We start from the raw sequence: 23,867 nt of genomic DNA, 5'->3' as shown, positions 1-23,867 counted from the left end.
GGTCCCGAAATCAAGCATCTGAAAGCACACAACTTCGTGTGACAATGGTGCTGTTTTCTTTCATTATCATCTCGCAACTTCGACGACCGATTAAGGTCAAATTTTCACAGGTTTGTTATTTTATGTATAGACGATGTGACCTATGTTTACATTCAAACCGCCCTCTGTTGACAAAACACTATATACGTCATGTTTCGCCGGGCACTGAGTTGCATAGTCATAGTAAGATTGCGTACACTTTCTAGCTGGCTGCCAAAACACAAAGGTTTTGCCCGGCGGTATGTGCGCGAATCATGTTATGGTTTCCGTGTGACGTCAGAGGTCACATCGTCTATATGTTGAGATACACCAAGTGAGAAGACTGGCCTTTGACAACTACCAATAGTGTCCACTGTCTTTAAGTCAAAACTTGTTTCTGAAAGGGTACTGCAATACCTCCCCCCCCCCCACTCAGACTAAGAGTAGATCTTGAATAAAAATTACAATTTCTATTCAGAATATCACAGAAGGCCACCTCATCAAAAGCAAGGAGTACCCACTGCAAATGCCATGGGCTGTTGTGGTTTAATTACGGCATGAGTTTTCAAGGAACCAGCCTTTACCTCTGGATATTTGCTAATGAAGACGCTTGCGTGCTTGGAAAACAAAACATTGTATAGCGGTTACATATTTTGATATCTTTTACACCTGTTATGTGTCACCCAGAAATGTTGCCACCAGTTCAGTTTACTCTATATTTTGACATTGAGTCATCAATAATTTTAAAGAGTGTTTCAAGTTGAGAGTAAGTGGTGCTTGAAACAGCTTGACACTACAACACAAGAGCTTTCAAAACCTAACTGGATAATATTGGTTTCTGTTTATAGCAGGGCCAAACTTCAGAGAGCTGCTTTCAAAGGAACATTACAGAATTGGTTTTGCTAGCACAAAAGTTGCTGGCAGTGTAAGCACTTTATGTAATCCACCATATACATAAACTGACAAACCTGTAGAAGTTTGAGGTCGATCGGCCATCTGGGTCGCGAGAGAATAGTGAAAAACCGATTTTTGCTTTTGCATCGATGCCAAAACAAAACTAAATAAAACGCTCACTGAGCGATAAACTCCAAACGAGAAACTAGATTTATTTCTCATCAAATATGAAATTTCAGACAGAAATATTTCAAGGATGTTTTCTACTATCATCATCATCAGACCGTGTAAGTTTTATGTAAATCTGTGATCTTCACGATTTTTGTTTCTTACCAATTCTGTAAAGTTCATTTTTAAAAGCACAAAAAGTGGCTAAGTACAACAAAATTATGCTAAACAGAATAAGGTTATCCATCAAATTACCATGTCAGAGTACCATTTTTGACTGGTATCCTGCAAATTTTTGCTAAGCACACTATTTGTGAGCAAAAATGTTCGCCAAAGCAGCTCTATGAAATTTTTTGCAGGTTCGTGTTACATAGACATCATGTTTGTAAACAGTGCTACAAACTGAAACCACAATCAATCCAAATATCTTTTAAAGGCTCGTAACGTCATACATTAATAGTTGGAGGGAGGCCAATTATACCAATGATGTATACACACGCCACGTGGCATCCTATGTAAAGACTTAGCCAGTGTCTGTGGCTATGGCTATATCAGCAACACCACTTCAAAATGTAATGACCAAAGCATATGCTGACCTAAGCAACAGATGTAGCCATAGCCACCAATTCGGACGCAAACTTAGTTTTTTTTTCTTCACATTTTGGAAATTTGTATTTACATGGAAATAATGCTGATGTAAGATAACAAGTTTACCACTATTACAAAAAATACCTCTACAGACATGAACATTTATTTTTTGCATAACAAGAGGATACTGCAAAGTTCTCCACTTTGTACCATATTAAACAGTTTTCTATGTTACTAAAGAAATAAATCAACTGATCCACTATAAATTTGCATAACAATAAAATAACAAAATTTTAAACTAATACGATCAATTTTCTTTGCATACTCAACACAATATACCAATCAGTGACTGATACCAATCAGTGACTGATACTAATAATGCATACAATGTCTCTTTTTGCATTTTGATTTCAAAATTCTTAAAGATTATTTTTTCATAAACATTAAGTAAATCAACAACAAATATTGAAAACGCTATCAAACAAACTCCATATTTGTAAACATCTGTTTAAACTTTAAACAAAACTATTAATCTGAAATATAAATCTGGTTTGACTGCTGCTCGATGACCACACAATACAGTCATATTCCAGTCACTGTCACACCGCCGTTAAATAATTCCTGACATTTTGTAACGTAATACCAGAAGGTAAACAAAGAGAAAAGCCACAGATCGGCCAGAAGAGAGAAGTCTGGTTTAATATTCCCCCCAATCCCTAACGATCCGCGTCAAAACAGAGTCTTTAATTACTATTAAAACAAGAGTTTGGCGCTTTCCTTTGGAGAGAGTGTCACCAACCACAATCAGACGCCAGAGACAAAGGGTTGAGAGAGAAGAAAGCGTTCCGGTCTTTGTAACCATTCAATTATCCCATGAGGTTAAGTGCTTAATCATCTAATGCCCACAGACTTTCATCACAGTAGCGCATCTATTTTTGACAGTAACTTCAGAACAAATACAGTATACAAAGAGACAGCACTTAGTTGAAGCTCAAAGTTACACCAGGCTGCTTTATGATCCTACAAAGAAAACTCATTTATTGATGTTTTGTCAGTGTTGAAAAAAAGCAAGGGTATTCAAACGCAAATTGGACGCCACAGAGCATCACGGTCAAATGTTTGGTCTTACAAGCAATCAAGCATACTGTAATAAAAATGGAAATGTCATTATCCGCTTTTTGTTTAAGTTCAGTAGGCTCTTCAAAGCCCCTACCAATTAGCATCCAGCTCAACTCATTTGGAGTATGCAGCAACAGAAGCCATTAGACAAACAGGTTGCCTATTGATCATGTTAACAATCTCTGTCCTTGCAGAATGCAGGTACCTATTTATTACTGCGTGATGTGAAATAATTACACTGAAATGCAAGTTTCTTAAAAGTGTCACAACCAGGACTTGAACCCACACTCTGATGACTCAGCCATCAGAACTTTGATGCGATAGACTATGACACGCTATGCAACCCTCATACTTTTTGAAGGCAAGCAAGGTGATTACCTCTATGTCCCTATGCATCTATGTCCCTATGTCTCTATGCCCATATGCCTCTACATGTACATGTATGCCCCTATGCTCTATGCCTCCATGCCTCTATGCTCCTCTTCCTCTATGCCCATATGTCTCTATGCCCATATGCTCCCATGCCTCTATGCTCCTCTTCCTCTATGCCCATGTGTCTCTATGCCCATATGCTCCCATGCCTCTATGCCCCTATGCCCATATGCAACTATGCACCTATGCCTCTATGCCCCTATCTATGCCTCTTTGCCCATCTGCCCCTATGCCTCTATGGCCCTTGCTGCACCTTGCAAAATTTAAGTACAAATTTACATTCCTCTTTAGAGGGCCCTTTACTTTGCCTTCCCCCTACAAGACCAACAATATCACACCTGAAGGAGTAATAATCAAACAGTCACAAAATGTGCAATTGTACATTTTTCAATTAAGTCACCTTGCTAATCAATTAAAAAGAACACAATGTATCCACAATAAAAACATTCGCTCAAAGTTTAGGACAGTCATCATCATCATCATCATCATCATCATCATCATCATGATCATCATCATCATGATCATGATCATCATCATCATCATCATGATCATGATCATGATCATCATCATCATCATCATCATCATCATCATCATCATGATCATGATCATCATGATCATGATCATCATCATCATCATCATCATCATCATCATCATGATCATCATCATCAAACAATACCAAGAAAGTGCTCAATGACTTTTGTTTTTGTCATCAAAGCTATTCCAACCTGATGAATCAGAAGAAAAAATTCCAAGCTAACCCTCTTCCATTCCTTAACAATGTCACAGTCACAGGGTACGAGAGAATCTAGATCCCAATAATGACAAGATTTATCGCTTGGTATCACTCTCAAATATTTAAATTGACATAAATACACACAGACAACCGGGAGATTCCCTGGACGTGGGAACCCTAAATGGTGTTTACCACTGAGTGGAAAAATCTTTTGATCGTGTTTATCGAGCCCCAGCCTAAAGCCATGTGAAGGCATTCTTCCCCTATCAGCAGGTTAGACGCCCGGAGAGTGAAGTTTGTATACACAGTGTATACACATCCTAAGTCAGCAGTTACTACCTACAGATGAGGAGGAGGAGGCAAGGCAAGATAGCGTCCAGGGAGAAGAGGAACGCACATGTTTCTCGTCTGGATTCATCATTATCTGGCCCGCTGCATCTCTTTTATCAAAACAAAACTGATAGCCTTCTGGTTATTCTATTTATCCTCAATCACTCTTTGCCGGGACGGGGGCAGATTCCATCCGTGGGAAAAACCCTGGTGGTCGGTAGCATGTAGTTGGTGGCATCTTCTTCCTCTTCCAGGCCCAGCAGGGCCAGGAAGGAGCATAAGTTGCTTGTCTTGTAACAACAGGGGAGACCTGTTGCAAATGATTAAGACAAATCATCCGCGCTGTAACAAGGATCAAGTGGAAGCGATTTTCCACAGATGAGTTTCTGATGAGTATTGATGACTTGATAGTTTTAGGAGTCATTAGGTGCTAATACCAGAGTGTCTCTTCTGTTGTTGCTATTATGAAAAGCGATGTTTAAGATTAGCACTGCAATGTGTCCTGATATCAACTGAAGTTTATCATCATTATTGTTTGACAAACATAAAGTGATGTTCTGTAACAGGCCTGATACTTCACAAAGGCAACAAAGGCTATTGCCTCCATGCCCCCTGGTCATTGCCTTGGTCCCCTTGAAATGCTATCAGTAGAAATTTACCATTTTCTTCATAGGGTGCCCTATATACAAAGGAGAAAATGCCTTGGCGTCCTTGCCATTTGAAAAGCGTAGCACACATGCCTGCTGTTATAGTGCATTCTTTAAGCCACAGCTGTATATTTTCCAATCGCAGTAATACTAAACCCACAAACGATAAACTTTAGACCAGCGGAAAGCCTAATAAATATTCATTGGTTATCCCCTGCAAATCTATTAACTATCTTCCCACTGAAACAATCCCAGTCAGTTTCCCTTGTGGTTTATTATATGATATCTAAAAAAACAATCCCTGTGATAAAACAAATTTCAATGGCTTTTTAGAGCTACAAAATATTGTGAAGTGTTTCATTGATATTATATCCACCTTTGGTAGTCATTGAAAGAAAGCAAATATTAAATCTTCCTGCAACATTAAACTTCCCCATCTACTCGACCAGCTCGATTTAAGCACGCCGCCGCCGATAAACCCGACACCATCTACACGTTACAATAACACATCCACCCAGGGTAAGAATCTCCCATCGTACTTTCACAGCCCGATGTAAGCGGATACCTCATTTACATACAATCCCATCATCGCCTCGAACTGATTGGCCGATGACGATTCTCCGGCCAATCGGAGAGCGAGGCCCCACTTCATAATGGACCAATCAATCATTCTCCTCTCGGTTAATACGGGAACCCATGCCGGGAGATTAAAAGTAATTAGGACCAGCTGGTTGGAGTCCCACAAGCAATACGAGGGGATAGCATCCCGGTATTGTGATATGTACATCATAAACACAGAGCGTTATCACTGTGTGGCATTTAAAGGAAACTTGTTGTATTCATTCACCGTGATATACAGTATATCTGACAACTGCTGTTTACAAACACTGTCCAATCTTTATATGAGGATGTACGAAGATCTGTGTAATGTTGTTATTATTAAACTAAACTGTAATTATCGAGGACATTGTTTGGTTAAGTGCACCTTGTGTCATCAAATAAAGAAACAAAAACAAAGAAACGTAATCAAACTTGTTGGTTTTATTCTAATTTAAAAATATATCATTATGTTGACTCTGGTCATGATATGATGGGTCATTTGAGGTATGAGTGTTGTTTGGTCAAGCTCACCTTATGTCATCAAATGAGGAAACAAAACAATGAAACGTAATCAAACTTGTTGGTTTTATTTTAATTTAAAAATATATCATTTGTTGATATGGTCAGAATATGATGGGTCATTTGAGGTATGAGTGTTGTTTGGTCAAGCTCACCTTATGTCATCAAATGAGGAAACAAAACAATGAAACGTAATCAAACTTGTTGGTTTTATTCTAATTTAAAAATATATCATTTGTTGATATGGTCATAATATGATGGGTCATTTGAGGTATGAGTGTTGTTTGGTCAAGCACACCTTTTGTCATCAAATGAGGAAACAAAAACAAAGAAACGTTTAATTAAACTTGTTGTAACTATTCTTATTTAGAAATATATCAGTTGTTGATATGGTCATGATATGATGGGTCATTGGAGATGTGATTGTTGATTGGTCAAGCGCACTGTGTGTCATCAAATAAGGAAACAAAAACACAGAAACATAATCAGACTAAGTGTTATTATTCTAATTTAAAAATATATATATATATTTGTTAATATGATCATATTACGACGGATCATTTGAGATGTGATTGTGTTTTCTATTGAGGATCAGGTTGTTTTACGGTTATCTTTTCCCTGCCTTTTATCTCTGCAGACCTGGGTTAGAATTCTGCCTCAGGTCAGAGTTTTGAGTATATAATGGATTGTCAGCCCTACCTGATACCTTTTCATTTTAGAGTCTGCTCTTCACAGCAGGAATTTCATCTTTGAGAGGGCAAGGCCATTTTCAATTTGCAAAGGGGCACTTCAACTGTAAAATCTGCAAGTCTATGGGACACTTTTGAAACCCCTTGGCACGGAGGCCAAGATCAGGGGGGAATGGAGGCCATGTCTCTAGATATTACAAGAGGATTCCTCAGTTTCATTACGACAATTTTCAAAAATTTACACCAAATACATGTACAACCATGCATGAAATTTTTCCTCAGTACAAGCCGACCAAACAACAATACAAGCTTTTCATGCAATTACGATGCACTGTTTATTTTAACGGTTGATTTCCGAAGGAGTGCCATTCCCCTTTAAAAAAGGGTGTGAAGGTACCCGGTTAAAAAATTATAACAAAATATTGATGTCGCTGAGCTCCAGTGTGTTTGAGGATGCTCCGACCCTGAAGTCCCCTGCCATTTATCAAAAGCTCGTCCGATATCTATCCACTACAAGATCACATCAGTGGGAAGAGAGACAACACCAAAGGAGCTCCCGACAATCCACACTCGATTCAATCAGCTTTTCCAAATATGGCCCATCAGGTGGATCTATGTAACTACACTCTGGTTTCCTTTTTTTCTGTACTATCAGTAGAATCAACATCTCTCACATTAAAGGTACTGGACACTATTGGTAACTACTCAAAATAATTATTATCATAAAACCTTTCTTGAATACGAGTAATGGGGAGAGGTTGATAGTATAAAACATTTTGAGAAACAGCTCCCTCTGAAGTGACATAGTTTTTGAGAAAGAAGTCATTTTCCACGAAACTGATTTCAAGACCTCAGATTTAGAATTTGAGGTCTCAAAATCAAGCATCTAAAAGCACACAATTTCGTGTGACCATGGTGCGACAAGGGTGTTTTTTTCCTTCATTAATATCTCACAACTTCGACGACCGATTGAGCTCAAATTTTCACAGGTTTGTTATTTTGTGCACATGTTGAGATACACAAACTGTGAAGACTAGTCTTTGACAATTACCAAGAGTGTCCACTGCCTTTAAAGGCACTGGACACTATTGGTAATTACCTAAAATAATAGCATAAAAACTTACTTGGCAATGAGCACAGGAGAGCTGTTGATCAAATTGTGAGAAACAGCTCCCTCTGAAGTAGTGTACTTTTTGGGAAAGAGTACAATTTCTCAGTCAAAATATTAAAAGACTACGGGCCTGAAGCCTTTCCTAGGAATCTGAAAGCACACAAAAGTGTGTAACAAGGGTGTTTTCTCTTTCATTATTCTCTTGCAACTCTGAGTCCAAACCAATTCAGTCAAAATTTTCACAGATTTTTTGTTTTATGCATAAGAGAGAATACCGGTTGGTCTTTGACAATTACCAAAAGGTGTCCAGTGCCTTTGAGTAAGTTTGTAGTCAATCGGTGCACAGAGTGTAGCAAAAGTCTTTGCTGTAGCAGGTGGAGAGATTATTAAGGGATCGGGTCTGATGAAATGGAATGAAGTGTGGCATTGATTTAACAAAGTTAATATGTATGTTCGCTGACCCTCAAGTTTACACAAAATAACAAAAAAACTGAAGCTAGTGTAATTTCCACAGGTTTCGTGGTGCTATATGAGGTACAACCACACTGCTACGTAATGACTAGAATGCTAACTAGACATACAGCCTCGTGCATGACTGAGGAATGTATTCAACTTCCAAAGAAAATGACACAATGTGCATAAGTTCAGGCTAAAGAACTCACACTGTGTGCTCAATTCATGAAGGTTCTATAATCCACATAAAACGAATGAGAGCACTGATGTAAATATCCGTACAACAGTCGTGCAAAATTTCACACTTTTACACTACTACAATCCCGGCCAAAATGCTTGGGCCACCCTTTCCTAACGTTGTATACAACAATTCCCTGTGCACTTCCCATTCACATTCAAAACATTTGTCCCCCGCCCCCCGCTCAATGTTGACTGTAACTGTAACTCAGAACACAATCGGCAATTGGAACCAACTGTAACTCAGAACACAACCAACATTGAAAGGGGGCAGGGGGGGCCCAACGAGATATGGCCGGGATTGTAGGTTTTTAGACAAAGATGAGTGTGCAGGCATCGAACGAACCCACAACATCCACAGCAATTGCCTCTGGTACCCTCTCTGCAAGGTTCCAATACAAACTTACATTTTTCCCAAGTTCAAGGCCTGGGTGTGTCCCAATAAATACAGGGTAAGTTGGTATTCTCGTCAATAGCTCAGAGGGCAGTACTTTCTCAAAATTGGCATGCAAGGAAACTTTTTCACTTGTGTATTTCCAGTTACCATTTCCTTGATGATGAGTGGCTTTCGCCACAAGTCAAATGTCGCTACAAGGCCCATGGAGCTCTTAATATTCACTGAGCTTCAGGCCTGAATCCAGTCACTTCAGGCTCTTGCCAGAGCACTCACAATCTCACAAGTCACTTGATCTTATACTCCCTCCAACTATTGCATTCAAACTTTTTAAGTTTTGCCAATTTGGTGAGATTTCTGATCCCAAATCTTGTTTAAAAAGGTCAAGTATTAGATGACAGGTTTTAAAACTGAAAAACAGGTCTAATCTCACAATCAGGACAACTAGGGCCAGGTTCAAATCAAAATTTCCTTGAATGTCAAGTGCCATCACATTGAGAAGCCTATAAGTTATTTGACAACTTTGAAATTGGGCTGAAATGTATACTTTTTCATCACTAGTCTTTTCTCCTGAAGATGATCAGAGCACTGGTTAGTGGTTACAACACAAGTTCTTTTCAGAACCACCACAAAGAGAGACTATTTATCACATACTTGGCATTACCACCAACCTTCCTCCCCAGTTTAAAATCCAATACAACTTCAAGTTTATTGGTCTTTCAATGGTTGTTTGTGTTGATTGGATTTTTTATTTTTTTTATCTCATGATGCATTGTAAGATGGACTGTTCTGCCAGCAAAGCCATCCTTTATTGCCTAGCCATAATTATTACGAGGTAATAAAAACACAAGTTACTGATTGTCACTGGTACTATAACTTGATGAACTTTAACTTCTTATTAACTTGATGAACTTTAACTACTTCTTAAACGGTGTTTATTTAATGAGTACTGAATTGCCATTAAAATTCTGTATTGATACTGGCTGTGAAATTGAGCTGTAGTTAAACAAGTTGAACTGTGTTTGCCCCCTTTTCTTTTGAACTCAAAATGCCAATCATCTAACATACAGTAAAGCCTTTTTCACACTAAACAGACATGATTCCATGGAAATAAAACCCCAGGAAATTCCTGGGAAATGTCTAATCTCAAACACCACCATCCAATGTTCACTTCACACTTATGGAACATTCCTGGGTGAAAGTGAACACGTGTATGTATGCTAACCGTAGGATTATCTTGCTTTGCCCTTCTCCCAAACAAGGATGTTAAATCCGAGAGTTGGCCAACTTACTAAGAGGCTTAACTCATGCTCGCTATTTTGTTACATTTTGAACCTGAAATTACCAGCTTTTAAGGTCTTTTGAAATTCTGAATTAGAAAAAATGTCTCCTTCACAAACAAAATCATAATATATCTTGCTAATTTGTGTTTCCTTGGTACATTCAAAGTCAATGGCATGAATATAATGGGTCGAACAGGTACAACTGACGACACTTTTTTGAGGAGGTCTACCAACAACAAAAACGTACACGTGATGATGGCGCTTTCTGAATACGTAAACTAGATCATGACCTTGGCACTGAAACAGTTAATTAGAACTCTGCACAAAAAGACATTGTCATTTTCATGGAATCCCTAGGCCGTAGTATCCAAATTGGCTGCTACAGCCACAGCTATAACTGTTGCTACTGGTGTTGCTAAGGACGTCCAATGATGATGAGTCTAGCCAGAGCCATGGCTGTAGCGCCCATTCTGACATGGCCTCAGTTCTAATACATTGTGGAACAAGCAAGGTTGAATATGGCAAGAAACCATTTAGTTTAACCCTCTCTTTTTTGTTGACTTAAATTACACAAATCAACTTGATTACTCCAATTTTCACGTAAATGAGTACAGCACTTAACAGCAAAATAAACATTTTTATTTTATTTTATTTTTTTAATGCAAGTCGCCCAAAACAAGACTAAAAGCCTCTCTAGGTTCAAGGCTACAAGGAAGAAAACATAAACAAGCAGAAAGCCTCTCTAGGTTCAAGGCTACAAGGAAGAAAACATAAACAAGCAGAAAGTCAGTGGAGCTGAAGGTAGGAACTGACATTCCTCTTACCAGTCGGCTTGCTTCAATAAAACTTCTTCAGTTATTCCTAACTAACTACATACAATATTTTACAGAGCTCTCAACCACAGCATTCAGAAAGCATTTATTGTTCAATGTATGAACTAAACCAACATGAAATTCAAAGACTTAAGACTACACATTTGATGCCTAAATATGATCAATTGACTTCAATTTTTTTAATTCTTTGACTAAATGAAAACCGACTCTCTCTCTCTCTCTCTTTGCCCCCGGAGCCGGTTTCCATCCAATTTCATTAAGCAGTTTGTATCACCTCCTGACAATTGCTGAACGTGACAATCTCCCCAACTTTGTAATCAATCAAAAACCAAAACAGCCCCGAAAAAAAAAACTTATCTCTTGGAGGAACATCATGAAATGACATAAAAAAAACAAAAAGCACCGAGAGAAAAAAAAAAACAACAAACAAAAACTTAAATTTTCTTCTTTTTGTTTAGAAACGACTGTGTAAACTGATACCTCTTAGCTACAGGGCTTTCTTCCCCCGTCCATTCTAATACTACAAGTGAGGAATTTTTTTTGTCTGTCCTCCTACCTTGCTTGATGGAAATTGAACACAAAGAGTCATTTAGTTAGCCTGATAGCAGAACGCGCTTGTGACGAGGTAAAGTACACGGCGCTCGCTTGCGCGGAGCAAATCAGGGAAATTGCCTCTTTGGCGGCCCGTTTCAGGTCGGTGTAATTTGAAACGTCTTCTGTCTTGTGGATTGGGGTGGCTCGGACAGGTAGTAATATAACATGCAGTCAAGCAGAGTAATGTTATTACTGCTAGAGTGCCTTTCCAATCTGCTGAACAGCTCCCCTAAAAGTTTAATCATCACACTCGCTCCATTTGAGACTGTAAAAAAAAAAAAAAATTCCCTTTCCATTCAATCTTATATTTCTATATATTTTTGTTTATTATTATCTATTTCTTGTTTTAATTCAGGGGAAGGAGTGTGGTGTAGTTGCAAATCAGTTGTACCATGAGTTGTACTAATAACCGACTTTCATAGAAATGTCAAGCACCTTTGTTTATAGGACCCAGCCACATAGGCCTACAAACAATTCATTATATTAATCAAATGTAATTAATCAAATGTTCAAGTTTGACTGCCTCACTTCCCACAAAGTTCTGGCATGTAAAATACATTTGGTTTCATTTGTTGTCAGGGCTGCTTTGAGACTAAGTACATTTTTTTTTATTTTATAGATCATTACTATTAATTGCTCTTCTATTTACTTGTTTAAAACAATCATGTCAATTTTTAAATAAAATTTGTACATTTAATTTTCTTGGCTTTCCATTTATTTTAAGAATTGTTTTTGCACTTTTAAAAACTTTAAAAAATGTTCAGCTTTTCTATGTTCATTTTCCTTATTTCTATTAAACAATTGTTCTCTCTCATTTCACATTTTGTAAATATTTACTTGTTAAACCTTTCTCTGGATCAAAAAGGGGCTTTCAGAACCAACATTCACACATCATGTAGTTTGGTTTTACCATACCATATTAGTGCATATAATGCCCTCCAACATGACACAAAATTACCTTCCGTCAATTAGTGCATACACCCCCCCAAGCCACATTATCTCAACCAAATCATTCTAAGACAGATCGAATCATAGTAGTGCTACAGCTGGTTCCGTTCATATCTCAATATTCACCTTATTAGATTGTACTGAACTAATTCCCTCTGAAGATGCATTCAGCGACAGGACAACATCCCTCGCAGGCTTCTTAAAGATTTTTCGGGTCTCTGAAAAGTTTTTCTCATTTTCAGCGATAAACCGGTGTCTGCAAGTGCACTTAGGGATTGAAGGCATCATAAAAAGAGAAGAAAAAAAAACTGATGCTGTTTAGCGATCTTTAAGAAAGAGAATGCCAGCTATAAAACCCTGAGGAGTGATTTAACGGTACCCGCTATTTAATTTGATCACTCTGTCCCCTGGCAATTCTCAAAAATGGGGGAAATCTTACAGTCCCAGCTTTTCTCTCTAATGAGGACTGTGCACTCCAAGAAATACATTTGAAAGATTATTCCCTTCTCAGGTGGGACTGCGGATCAATTTTTCTTTAAGGAGCGTCTAATGGCTTTATGTGCTCGCAATATTGAAGTGTCTGTCCCATAGAAAAGGTTATCAGTGTCGAAAGAAGAAAAAAATTGGGGGAAAAAAAACGAGGAAAAACAAACAGGCGATGGGACCTGACCGTTGTATTCATATAGACCAGATGGTATTTCGATAGTTAAGTACAGACATTTGGTAAATTACACATACGCACAGCCTAGTGTCTTAAAGTACTTTAAAGTATTTAATTTCCTAGTGGTTAAATATGTTTTAATAGCTTTACCTGGGTTACTTTACACACACAGTTTATGTGATTTTCCAATTAATTTCCAATCGGTATGGACAAAAGAAAAACTAAAAACTTAAAATTAAAAATGCTCGCCAAAACACCATGACAGGACTTCGTCTCTCAGATGCTCAGTCCCACTGCCCAGGGTTCCAGAAAACATAGTTGTTCACCCAGGCAACAGTAATCACACACTACCCTGGGAATTAGCCTCAGCTCCTCCCCTCATTGGCATCCAGGGGGCTAGGTCAGGGCCAGGCTTATATTATAACAAGACCAATCAATGGTCACGTACTGGGAGACTGGAGATAATGGCGACCATCCACTATCAAGGTTGGTGTTACGTGGAGCTGAAGAAAAAAAACTCCACTTACGTAAGTTGCTTTAATATGCTTCGAACGTTGGTGGTTCCACTTAAGCGTATCTATTTCATGGGGTGATTACTGCACTCACCCGCGCCGACTATTCTTCCCCCGCAAATATGCAATATATCTTAGATGAACTGAGGTGGGCTTTATTTCTCGGAGAGGTCTTGTGTGTGTGAGTGTGTGTGTGAGCAAATATGCAGGCTCAATTGCCAGTGTATGGTGACACCCTACTAATTGCAATACACAACCCCACAAGTTTGCATGACAAAGTGCAATGAAAAACAATCAGTTATAAACTCAGTGTGTTAGGGCCTATTACTTGTTTTTTTTCTAAGACAGTGCTTTTCCTTCCAACATGTGAACAATTTTTTCCCCCAGTTACTTCACAGGCTTGGAATAACACAAATGCCACAACCTTTGCTGGCCTGGCCTTGGCCTGAGTGCCCCTTCAAAAAGTTCCTGTAAACTCTTCAAGATTTTCTTTAAGGAAATTCCCTTTATAGGAAAGAATTAAAGATGAAGTTCCAGGCCTGCAGTTACCAGCAAAACCAGCTCTCAGTTCATGTTAGCAACCGATACAAAATGCAAAGGAAAAACCTTTCTGCAACGGTTTGTGTTTAAACATTGGCTCAGCAGAGCCCCTTTATATCTATCTAAAGTAATGCCTTCATATGAAATGCATATTAACTCCATCTAATTGCACAAGGATGATAATAACCAGAGCTGTGGAAAAAAAGATTAGATGATTAAATAAATCTAAATACCTTTGGTCCCTGGGAGATTGGCTTGAAATACTGGTGCAGTGGCTTGGGATGAAGCAACTCAAAGACGAGACAGAAGTGATTTCCAAATGTAAATTTATTCTGTAAATAAGAACAAAAATATCAGAAATTCAAGGAATTTGTTTCTAGAAGAACATAAAACTTCGGACTTTAGAAGTTTCTACTTGAGATGGTCACACTTACCTTCAGGCACATTCTATCTAACTTGCATTCTGTTGAAGTAGTTGTTTCTACGAAAGCTTTAAATGCAGTTTTGTATGTCATTTATTCTTAAAGGCAGTGGACACTATTGGTAATTACTCAAAATAATTATTGGCATAAACCCTTACTTGGTGACGAGTAATGGGAAGAGGTTGATGGTATAAAACATTGTGAGAAACGGCTCTCTCTGAAGTGCCATAGTTTTAGAGAAAGACGTAATTTTCCACGAATTTGATTTCGAGACCTCAGATTTAGAACTTGAGGTCTCGAAATCAACCATCTAAACGCACACAACTTCGTGTGACAAGGGTGTTTTCTTCTTTCATTATTACCTCGCATGTTCGATGACCGATTGAGCTCAAATTTTCACAGGTTTGTTATTTTATGCTTATGTTGAGATACACCAACTGTGAAGGCTAGTCTTTGACAATTACCAATAGTGTCAACTGCCTTTAAGTGCTACTTCTATCTTCTTGTTATTTTCTATCAGACTAAAATGTTTTTTCTTTCTTAGATTTTTCAGTTAATCAGAGCTAAACTTTTGTTGCTGGGATGTCCAAATGAGTGGGGTGTCCAAATGACACTTAAAGCAACCTGCTTTCTGTAAAGAATGGGTTTATAAATTAAGCATTTTTTTCACCAGAGATGTATGCACTATCACAGACTGTTGTGGACCTGTCCTGGGCCCAATTTCATTGCGCTGCTTTAGCAGAAAATAGTGATCAACACTTTTCTGCTCAGCAGAAATGAGCAGGATACCAGTCACAAATTGTAAACATCACATGGTAGTTTGGCTGGTAACCTTATTCTGGTGAGCAACATATTGTTGCACTTAGCTACATTTTGTGCTTGAGCAGTTCTATGAAATTTGTTCCTGGGGGCAACTGTTTTATCCCTCTTTAAATCAAATCAATGTAACCAAACTGATGCTGTGATGAAAATAGTCTGGTCCCCACCACCCCTGACAAACACAACCTATGGTATTAATTTGATGAGTGCATAATGCAAAAAGACAATACAGGCATTGAATCTCATTCTTGAAAGGGCACAGCAATTTTCCCCTGTTAAGGGGCACTTTTTCATGAGGTAAATTTAAAGTTGTCTTTGAACTTGTCAAAGGACACCACAGCAAAGCACAGAGCACCAAAGCAATGTACGTGGATGCCATGGGTTGTTTCAAGGTCTGCCATTATGGAATGAAACATTATGACTCAGTTCTGATCAACAAGAAACCCAGACATGTGAGAATGTGCAAATAGGACATGAAAAGGTCTATGTTTATTGGGGTTTAATTATTATAAAACATGAATGACAAATCCACATGTAGCAATCTAACTTCAAGGTTCTAGGCAGTCAGGCAAGTTGTATCAGTTACCAGGAGCTAGCTGTTACTTTTGTGTTAAACACGAATAAAGAAATGTTGAAGGTATTATTCATTCTTTCATTAGATAGACAGGCCTGATCATTGGTGCCCTTGAAAAAGCTCCAGTAGAAATTTACAACTTCCTTATAGGGTGCCCTTTACCAAGGAGAACATGCCTTGGTGCCCTTGCCCTTTCAAAAATAAAGCATACGGGCCAGGATAGACCTACTTGTCTGACCTACAACTTCCAAACAGTCAGAGAAAATTTCCATGGGGATATATTTTTTATTGGGAGTATCACAAGTATGCAGTGCCAGGCATGTATGCCTAGTTTTTGAAAAGACAGGTGCACCAAGGCATTTTCTCCTCGGTAAAAGGCACCTATTTTACATCGTACATGTATGAGGAAATTTCAATTTTTACTGGTTCGAGAGCACCAAGACAATGACCAGGGGGCATGGAGACAATTGCCTTCACTGCCTCCATGAAGCATCAGGCCTACAAATGTACAGTGCCCCCTATGAGGGTACAAGAAGGCACCTCATTGGCTGACAGTTGCATAGTGTCGCAAACACATGCAGGTGTTTCCATTATGACTTTGGGGGGCGGGTGGAGGGGGAGGGGTGTATGCACAGGGTCTGTCCATAATTTCATAAAACAGAAATTCTGACACACAAAAAAGTTCATCAAAATTGTGTTACATCATTCACATTAGGAACTTTTAAACATTCGGTTATTCTAATTCTTGTCCACTTCTGTAAAGAATAAAATAAGTAGGCCTACATCACAAAGCTTAATTCAACCTTAAATCCCTATTCACACCTGTCATGCAAATTAGTCAATTAAAAGTGTAAGGGGACAGTTTATAAACCCCTGTTTTTAAACAAATTCCAGATAATTTTGACAGGTAATAAACGTTCATCAAAATAATGAAACATCATTCACATTGTATTTTTCAAACATCAGGTTATAACAATTTTGCGCATTTAAGAATAATTATAAACACCTTATCACACCTGTTATGCAAATTAGTCAATTAAAAATGTAAGTGGGACAGCAGTTTGAGGGGTTAAAAGCCATATTTTTAGCACAAAAATCCAGATTAATTTGACATGTAACTAATGTGAAATTTACAATACAATTGCAAATCTTGTTTTTGTGGCATTCAGAGCAAACACATTAACAACAATAAGTTACAAAGACCTACTCACACCTGTTATAATATGCAAATGAGTCAATTAAAAAATGTAACAAGGACAGCAGTTTGAGGGGTTTAAAGCCCCTTTTTTATCAAACAAATCCAGATTAATTTGACATGTTATTAATGTGATGTGATGGAAATTTACAATACAATTGCAAATCTTGTTTTAATGGCATTCAGAGCAAACACATTAACGAAATAAGTTGTGTTTATTGTCAAACACATCCATCAATAGGCTAATTTTTACAGTAATATTTTCCAGACATAAACTGAATCCCATGTGTTAACTTTTCTGATTGATTATTCAATGACGATTTTTACATATTTAGCCAATATGCCAATTCACAGACCATCAAAAAACAGTGTGTTTTGTTTCCTCGTGTAATCCCAGAATAGTACATCCACAAGGTCAAAAGCGAAAACTGATGCCTTCAAGGAAATCTACAAAAGTACAACAACCTTCTTTCAGATGGAAAGACAAGAAAAACAAGTCAGAACAATTAAACTACCAATTGATGATTTATACAAAAGAAACTAGCTGTAAAATAATCTTTTGAGGAGTGCTGAGGTATTGCATCAAACACAGAGGGTCTTTATTCAATCATGGTTATTCACCTTTTTAAAGAAAAAAAAACCACCATACATTATCTGAGCAAGTAATAGGAATTTTGATGTGGCTGGACTAGACTGAAAGTCAACTGAACTGAAACAATCAAAGCGTGACATACAATAGTGTCTGCTCATTCTTGACGGCATCCATCAGACAGACAGACAGACTTTTTTTTCTCGCTCTCTCTCTCTCTCTATATTCCAGGACAACCATGTAGCTGCACTTTTTCACAGGGTTCAAGCTTGTTAAAAATCAGTTGATGTTTGTCTTCTTGTAAAAAGGACCAGTGTTTTGACACGAGGGAAAGATAAACAGATTGTGGTTCATTGGAGACACTTGATGAAATGTGGGTGTCATTAATTGCAATCATTTCCTATGAAATTGGATATTTTTTGCGCAGGTAGTGGCAGTCAAATGTTGGCAGGACCAATGAAATAGGATATGTTCTCTATGTACATGTAGATGGGGAAGGCTAGAGTGAAAATCACTATTTGGACTGCTTGGTATAAACCCTGACAAAGTTTGTTGAGACAAATATTTTGTATCTGTTAAAAAAAATACCTTATTGTGGTCCCTCAGGATAACCAAGAGAAGGTCTAATATAAGTACTAATGACAAATGAATGATTCCACAGCAGATTTCTGGCATATTTTGAAACAAATACCCATTACCCACCTTTGGGGATACCATACAAACTTGTCAACATTTTCACACTGGTATAGCAGATACTGTGTGGGGTGGTGGATTTATAGATTGTACTTTCTTTTTAAGTTTGTTCAGTAACTTCAGTCTATGTACAAGAACAGGCCTCTGCTTTTGAAAGTGCAGGGGCACCAATGCAGTTTCTCTTTGGTAAAGGGCACCCTGAGAGGAAATTGTAAATTTCTACTGGAGCATTTTAAGGGCACCAAGGCTATGACCAGTGGGCATGGAGGCAATTGCCTTCATTGCCTCCATGACATTGCCTCCATGAAGTATCAGGCCTGCAAGCAGTGAGCAACTTTACACCAACTAAACTGATCATCAGAAATTGAATGATTTTGTGACTTATCATATTTGGTGATATCAAGTCACAAAGTCATTCAGAACACATGGACATGATTTCACAAACCACTAAGATGCAAAACAAAGATGAGTTTTCAATCAAAATAATGTTTATTTGTGTTGTGACTTCATACTTCATCTTAAGATAAATCTTTGCTCTTTGAGCAATCGACCCCTTGTTTCTGAGAATTCTGGCCAATTTAACTTGGGTAGGCTATTATTATGCCATGTGGTCCAACAAACAAGAAGTATTTAAGACATGGTCAAATTAAAACTTCCAGGATTGAATGACATTCATGTTACTCTTGTAAATGACTGCTGAGGAGAATATCCCATGGATTCCACCACTGGAATGGAGTTTTGAAAGTTCTTAAAGAGAACTCTCGGCCAGTTTTCAAACTTCGTTATGCAGAAGTCCCTTTCCATTTAATATTTTACGTTAAATAACTTGTGTTTGTCATAGAAAGCCACTAATTCATCTTCCGCAAACTTGACTCAGTGTGAATGTGGTGGGAAGGAAAAACAAAAACAGAAGGAGTTCACATTTAATCGAGGTGATGAGCAAACTGGTGACATGACTCCCCATGATACACACACATCCCTTGAAACTGTTCACACTACACACGTTAATACCATGTGTGTCTTTTCATCTGGGTTAGCGGTGTAAAAAGACGCATTAAATGGAACTGTTCCCAATGAATCAAAAGCCCATGAGAGGGCTAATGAGCCATGTCACTACAATGACTGTGCTGCACTTTGACTTACCCCTTTGACAAGGACATTATACTTTGTATGCATAAATAGGGTTGTTCTTTTTCCTAAAGGAACTGGACACCGTTGGTAATTGTCAAAGACCAGTATTCTCTCACTTGGTGTATTCCAACAAATGCAAAAAATAACAAATCTGTGAACATTTTTACTTAATTGGTCATCGAAGATGCAAGAGGATAATGAAAGAACAAACACCCTTATTGCACAAATTTGTGTGCTTTCAGTCAGATGCATAAGAAAAAGGCTCCAGGCCAGGAGACTCGAGTGAGAAATTTCCTCTTCCTCAAAAACTATGTTACTTCAGAGCGAGCCGTTTCTCACAATGTGTTTTACTATCAACAGCTCTCCATTTCTCATTACCAAGTAAGTTTTTATGCCAACAATTAATTTGAGTAATTTCCAATAGTGTCCAGTGCCTTTAAACCTCCCTCTAAACTCCCGACAACCCCCTCCCCCCTCCCCCCTCTCAATCCATCATGCCTATCTGATCATCAGCAGTGTTTTACCATGAAGATGCACTTTCAGATGGGGTCAGAGAATGGCTGGATATTAAACAACTTACAGCACACCGGGGCGGATTTAATTTGGATGATTTTTTTCTTTGGGAATAAATCCAATGGTTGAGTTGAGTAATATGAAGATGAATGATTCTACCGAAACCACTCAAGGTCTCTCAGCAAATCTAATTCGCTTTTTTCTCTCTTTCTTTAAAAAAAACCCTCGGCATAGTTTAACTCTTTAGAGAAGAGTACAGGAAGAGTAAAATACATAAGAGTAACCATTAGGGGCTGCGACCAGCCACAGCATTTAAGTTCTTAAAGGCACTATCGGTTATTACTCAAAATGATTGTAGGCATTAAAACTTACTTGGTTACAAGCAATGGAAAGCTATTGAAACACATTGTGAGAAACGGCTCCCTCTGAAGTATTGTAATTTTTGAGAAAGAGGTAAAGGGTTGAAAGCCTTTTTTTAACACATAAATCCAGATTAATTTGGCAAGTAATTAATCACATCATGTGTTGCGATGGAAATTTACATACACCATCACGGTAATTTGCACATCTTTTTTGTTTGTCATTCAGAGCAAACACATTAAAGACAATAAGCTCAGCCATAGGCTATTTATGGTCAATATCATTTCGCCGTTTACAAGATTACATTGACTAAAGACAAACACATTTTAAAACACAGTAAATGGTGAATCTTTGAAATTGAGAATTGTAAACTTACCAAGAGTCGCACTGTTCCAGAAAAGTCCTGAGGATCTGCACAGTTTAACCTTTCCACATTGTTACTTTCCTGAAATCAATCATATTCATAATAATAAAGATAATACAAACTTGCAAAGCATACATAACTCATACTAATACAGAGAATAAAAACTTATAAAGCATACATTACTCCAGGCACTACACAAAAATATAATACAAAAGTAAACAAATGCTCTTCAATAAAACATTACACCAAAACAGAAATGTTATTATTTTGTAGTAAACAGAAGTTTCTTGATAATAGAGCCTGAAATGTGTTGAGAGAGTGAGTGTTTCTGATGTCATTGAATAGCTTGTTTTAAAAGACTGGTGCAATGTAGGCAAATACACAGTTACGTGGGTGGTACACGATTTACGTACAACAAGTCAGGTTGAGGCAGCAGAAAGGAGAGGATAATGACAGACAGTGACTCGAAGAAGATTTTTGATGTAGTCAGATGCCAGGTCGTGAGAGACAAGTGTGAGGACCAATGTGTTCTATTGTATTTATACAATCAATTTAAGCATGAGTATGACTTTAAGAAACACTTCTTTAAAATCAAAAAATGCATATATTGAACCATAAAGCTAAAGTACTTTGAAACATTTTATTGAGATCAATGCTCTGTTTTCTTGAATTAAAGGCGAAAAATAAAAACAAATTGATTACTTGTTCTCATCCGTCCGTCCAACCGTCGTTTGCAATCAGAATAAAAAAGTATCCAAAAAAATAATGTGGGGCTTTATGTCTTATTAGATACAGTCTGTAAATTCAAAATCATATGAAAGGTTAAGGAATAAGCATCAATGATTAATGTGATTAATCACAACATGAAAATTCGTTTCTGAACAAAAAAAACTGGAGGAAAAAAATACTTTAAACATAATAATTTCATGAATAAATTGAAGTTCCATTAAAAAGCTATCCCTCTGTATAATAATGATAATATTGTCAACTTTGTGAAAGATGTCTGTCATTTTTCATATACCGTTGGGTGTAACTGTTAGACGATTTTAATTGCAAAAAGAGATAATCCATCAACATTGTATGTAAATTACATACAGCCTTGTGAGCATTGTAGTCAATTCATTATCTGTCACAGTGTCACGTACACCCAGCAATTTTACTGCAATACACTTGTAGCTAATTAAAGAGCTTCTAAAATAGAAACATTCCGTTTCTGTGTCAATTACCTAATTCTACACAATTTTTTAATCAGCCCAAACCTCACAGAACGAAACAATTAGTTAATATGATTGACCTACATGTAATATAACACACCCCAAAACTGGGGTTAGTTTGTGTTTGGCTTGGTACTCTTTGATGTTCAGGTCAATGAACAAAGCCTAATTATAGTAAGACATCAAACAGCAAACCACAAGAGAAAATGACTGGGTAAACTTTAACTGATTTTGGTGAACAAAGGACCAACTGCAAAGAACAATTTACTTTTGCAATGAGCATTCTAAATGTTATAAGTTTTGATTTATTATAAATGAACACTAATCATATTAAATAAATTACTTTCAAAAAAGCAACTAATTAGAGTGTCGAGAACATCATGTTTCACTGAAATGCTTGCAGGTGTTTGTACTATGAAATATTCCCAGGTTTCTTTTCAAGCCATTTTTCCATCAAGTTTAAACTGACGTGGTCTTTCAAAAAATTGATGATGTCTACCCACTTAAAATCAACGAACTGAAAGCATTGAACACCAGATCCTTTATCTCCCTCAAAGTCAATGAAAGATAATAACCCTCAGCGCAAAATGAATGTACTGCCAAAACATTTGCCCTGTCCCTCCATCACTATCAATATTTAATTTGGTAATTTCAAGAGGGTTTTCTTCTTATTTCTCTCTTTTCTTTACAGTGCTTAATCTCGTCCTTACATTGATAGAATAGAGTTCAATGCTTCTAGGTCAAGCAACATTAGAATTAGCTTTATAAACCCCTCAGGTTAAACTACGTTAATGGTCATTCTTTTGAGGATCCTTGTAACAAGCCTAAGCATGTCAACCTACACAGGTGTTCTACTTTGTTGTCACATATTGTTTCATTCCTTTCTGTACAGCATTTCCAGGGCAAAGATATTCAAATGTTTTTAGTTAAGGTACGGTCAGCCATGACATTTGTTCCTTGGGGGAAAAGATAGGAACATTTTATTGAGTACAAGGGCTGACATATGGGGGTGTAGACTTAATAGGCTTTTCATGCTATTTAATTGCAATTTGTTTGATTTTGGTCCCAAGTGCAAAAAAAAATCAATCTGAAATCAGACTCAAGTATGAAGAATATCCCCATCATATCTGGATACAGTCATGGAATTACACAGAGGCCATTGCCTCTGTTGATCTGATCTTGGCTTGGCCTTCAATGGTGTCTCTTAAAAAATTCAATTTTCAAATTGAGATGCCTTTGCACAATGGAAATGTCAGTGCCCTTTTAAAGATGAAATTCCAGGCCTGCTGTTATAGGTTTTGTATAATTTCCAATTTTGATTTGTTTTTAATGATTTCTTGATCAAGCCTTCGTAACAGTAGTTGTTGATACACTTTGCCAATTTCTTCAATACATGAACAAAGTGCACTTGTATAAAATGTGAACAAACTCAGCCTACATAAAGGAACTTGCATGCCAATGTGCTCAATATTAATAAATAAATAAAATGCAGTAATTTTGTCCTATATTGATCGCAGATAAATTGTTTGTTTGGATGATCTTCTCGTCAAGGGAACTCGGCAAACTCACACAAGGGGATATAAACACCGAGCTGGCAACAGCCAATTTCTCTCTCAACAACATTGGTTTAACCTCTAGGAGTGCACAAATCAAGAAATTGTGATTCAGTTAACTAGACGACAATAATTTC

The 23,867-nt window shown here is 37.5% G+C and overlaps 1 protein-coding gene across 3 annotated transcripts in view; it reads right to left on the bottom strand.

Moving 5' to 3' along the window:
• Positions 1-23,867, bottom strand: part of LOC139946571 (uncharacterized) — a 169,023-nt gene that overhangs the window by 140,416 nt on the left and 4,740 nt on the right. For all 3 annotated transcript variants that reach the window (XM_071944284.1, XM_071944269.1, XM_071944276.1), the window contains exons 5-6: positions 20,976-21,044; positions 14,537-14,635 (exon numbers count right to left, since the gene is read on the bottom strand). In XM_071944284.1, coding sequence (XP_071800385.1) covers positions 14,537-14,635; positions 20,976-21,044 — 168 coding nt within the window. The remainder of the gene's footprint in view (positions 1-14,536; positions 14,636-20,975; positions 21,045-23,867) is intronic.

This window comes from Asterias amurensis, chromosome 1 (assembly GCF_032118995.1).
Source record: "Asterias amurensis chromosome 1, ASM3211899v1".
NCBI lineage: Eukaryota > Metazoa > Echinodermata > Asteroidea > Forcipulatida > Asteriidae > Asterias > Asterias amurensis.
Note: the sequence above shows the minus strand (reverse complement) of the source record. Positions and strands in the feature narration are given on the sequence as shown.